Below are 1,970 nucleotides of genomic sequence, written 5' to 3'. Positions count from 1 at the left end.
ACGAAACGGTGCAGTGCGGACCGCCATAATGTGCGTGAGCCTTTACAATATTTAGGTACTTTCAGTTATTTTTTGTTATCATTAGTCAATTTTTGTCACGATTGACCGCCTCTAAAATCTGGCCGCCCTAGGCCCGGACCTACCGGGCTAGGGCAAATCCACCACTGATAACACCAGCACACGTGTTGCCGATCAAATATCCGTCTTCTAGAGGTCCAGGATTTGTATGTTGAAGCTCTTCGCAACACTGCATATAATACTGACCTAAATGCTACTGACCACCAGATTTTCCCGCAATTTAAAACATATTTCATTCTAAAGTATGAAGTATTCGAAAATGAGTTTCAGATTTTTGTGGATTCCCGTTCCCTATTATTCTTGCGCAATGTAGTTATAGGGGCGTAGTGTATCGATAATTTTGGTGTGTATTTTGATAAAATATATATTATTTTCAATGTAACTTTTTTTGTTTGATTTCGCCTATACAGCATGGCAAATCCTCAATTTAGCCCCTATTATAATGATTAATTTCTAAATTTATATTAAAAAAAAGCCAGGTCAGTAGTAAAAACGATGTATATACGTATACCGTTGTCTGATACATAGACAGCCTGGAGGTCTTCCTACCCTAGTGCGAGAAACAAACGAGACACTACAAGCAACTTTATGTTATAGCCGTACTTATGAGGACGTAAAATGTTGATTCAACACGATCAAGTGGAATTCATTATCAATCCGAACTGGTTTTAAGCATTCAGGTTTAGTCCGCGTAAAGATTGAACACAGAACAGTCGTGTTTATTTTAAAATTTAATAAATTGAATATTTGTGTAGGTAATAGTTATGTCAGGATTGGAAAATCTTAGCGAAAGGGACAAAGCTGTGCTGCGAAGTATTTTTGATCCCACTGTTACTATCGCTGCTAATGTGGTGGATGAGGGTGACAACTTCGTTGAAGAAGATGAAGGTCATATTACGTCTTTATTACCTAAAATAATATTGACTTTTATAATAAACTTTATTGCGATGCAATAGTATCGTTGACGACGTTCTTACAATATTGATTTTAGTGTTGCATTTAGTGCACCATAGTTTCCATTGTGTATTTAGAGTATAGTGTAGATAGTTAACGTTTGTAGGGTATGTAGGTACCTATGACTTTTATAATTTACGTTAGAATGTTGAGTAGTCTCTCTACTCTCGCTAATGGCGAAAGAAAACATCCCGATGTAACCTGCACATCGAAGACGGTTCACGTCTAGTGTTGTAAAAAACTCGAGTTCGAGAGCCTGCGTATATTAGGACTCGACTCCAATTCATAAGACTCGACTCATAAAGACAGAGATTCCACTGCTCGATGTATTACGAGCCTATCGAGTTTTTGAATAGACTCGAGTTTGACATTAGTGCTCGAGTCATTTATGTAGCGAGTCGCGCTCGAGTCTGTTTATGTAACGATTGGAGCTGGAGTATGGTGTGCGGTGTTGTGGGATGATGTGTGAAACTGTAGTGTTATAGCCGTAGAGTAAGTGAATAATATCTTCGTTTTGGGTTTCTGTTCTTTATTTAATTTTGGACAATAGTAATTGTGTAAAATTGAACCTTGCTTGTCGTACTCGTTACTTTGTAGAGTACAAATCGCTTCGAGTTTTCGTACTCGAGTTTTGTTCAAAACTCGAGTTGAGTTTACGACTCGATTTCTTTTTAAGCTCTATTCCGTGCCCTAATGACTCGCGCTCGACTTGACTCGGACTCGTGAGTATTTTAGTCCATCGAGTCGTGCGAAATTGAGTCGAATTTATAAATACACTCTCGGGCTCGAGTTTTTTATATATGTCAGTCAGCCAACACTATTCACGACGCTTGGAAAACGTATAAAGGCCCTAACCCGCAAGCATTTGGCCAGAATGGTGGAAGTTTGTAGTATAAACCCCATTCTTAGTGGAAAACCGTGTGGTAATGGGACGTAAA

At 38.6% G+C, this 1,970-nt stretch overlaps 1 protein-coding gene across 1 annotated transcript in view; it reads left to right on the top strand.

Annotated features, from left to right (window-relative positions):
* Positions 1-767: 767 nt before the first annotated feature.
* Positions 768-1,970, top strand: part of LOC113236001 (tetratricopeptide repeat protein 36 homolog) — a 5,120-nt gene continuing 3,917 nt past the window's right edge. The window contains exon 1 of the mRNA XM_026471927.1: positions 768-966. Coding sequence (XP_026327712.1) covers positions 843-966 — 124 coding nt within the window. The 5' untranslated portion in view covers positions 768-842. The remainder of the gene's footprint in view (positions 967-1,970) is intronic.

Source organism: Hyposmocoma kahamanoa, unplaced genomic scaffold, assembly GCF_003589595.1.
Source record: "Hyposmocoma kahamanoa isolate Upper Pololo Valley unplaced genomic scaffold, ASM358959v1 88, whole genome shotgun sequence".
In the NCBI taxonomy this organism is placed as follows: domain Eukaryota; kingdom Metazoa; phylum Arthropoda; class Insecta; order Lepidoptera; family Cosmopterigidae; genus Hyposmocoma; species Hyposmocoma kahamanoa.
This window is presented reverse-complemented; position numbering and strand designations above follow the sequence as displayed.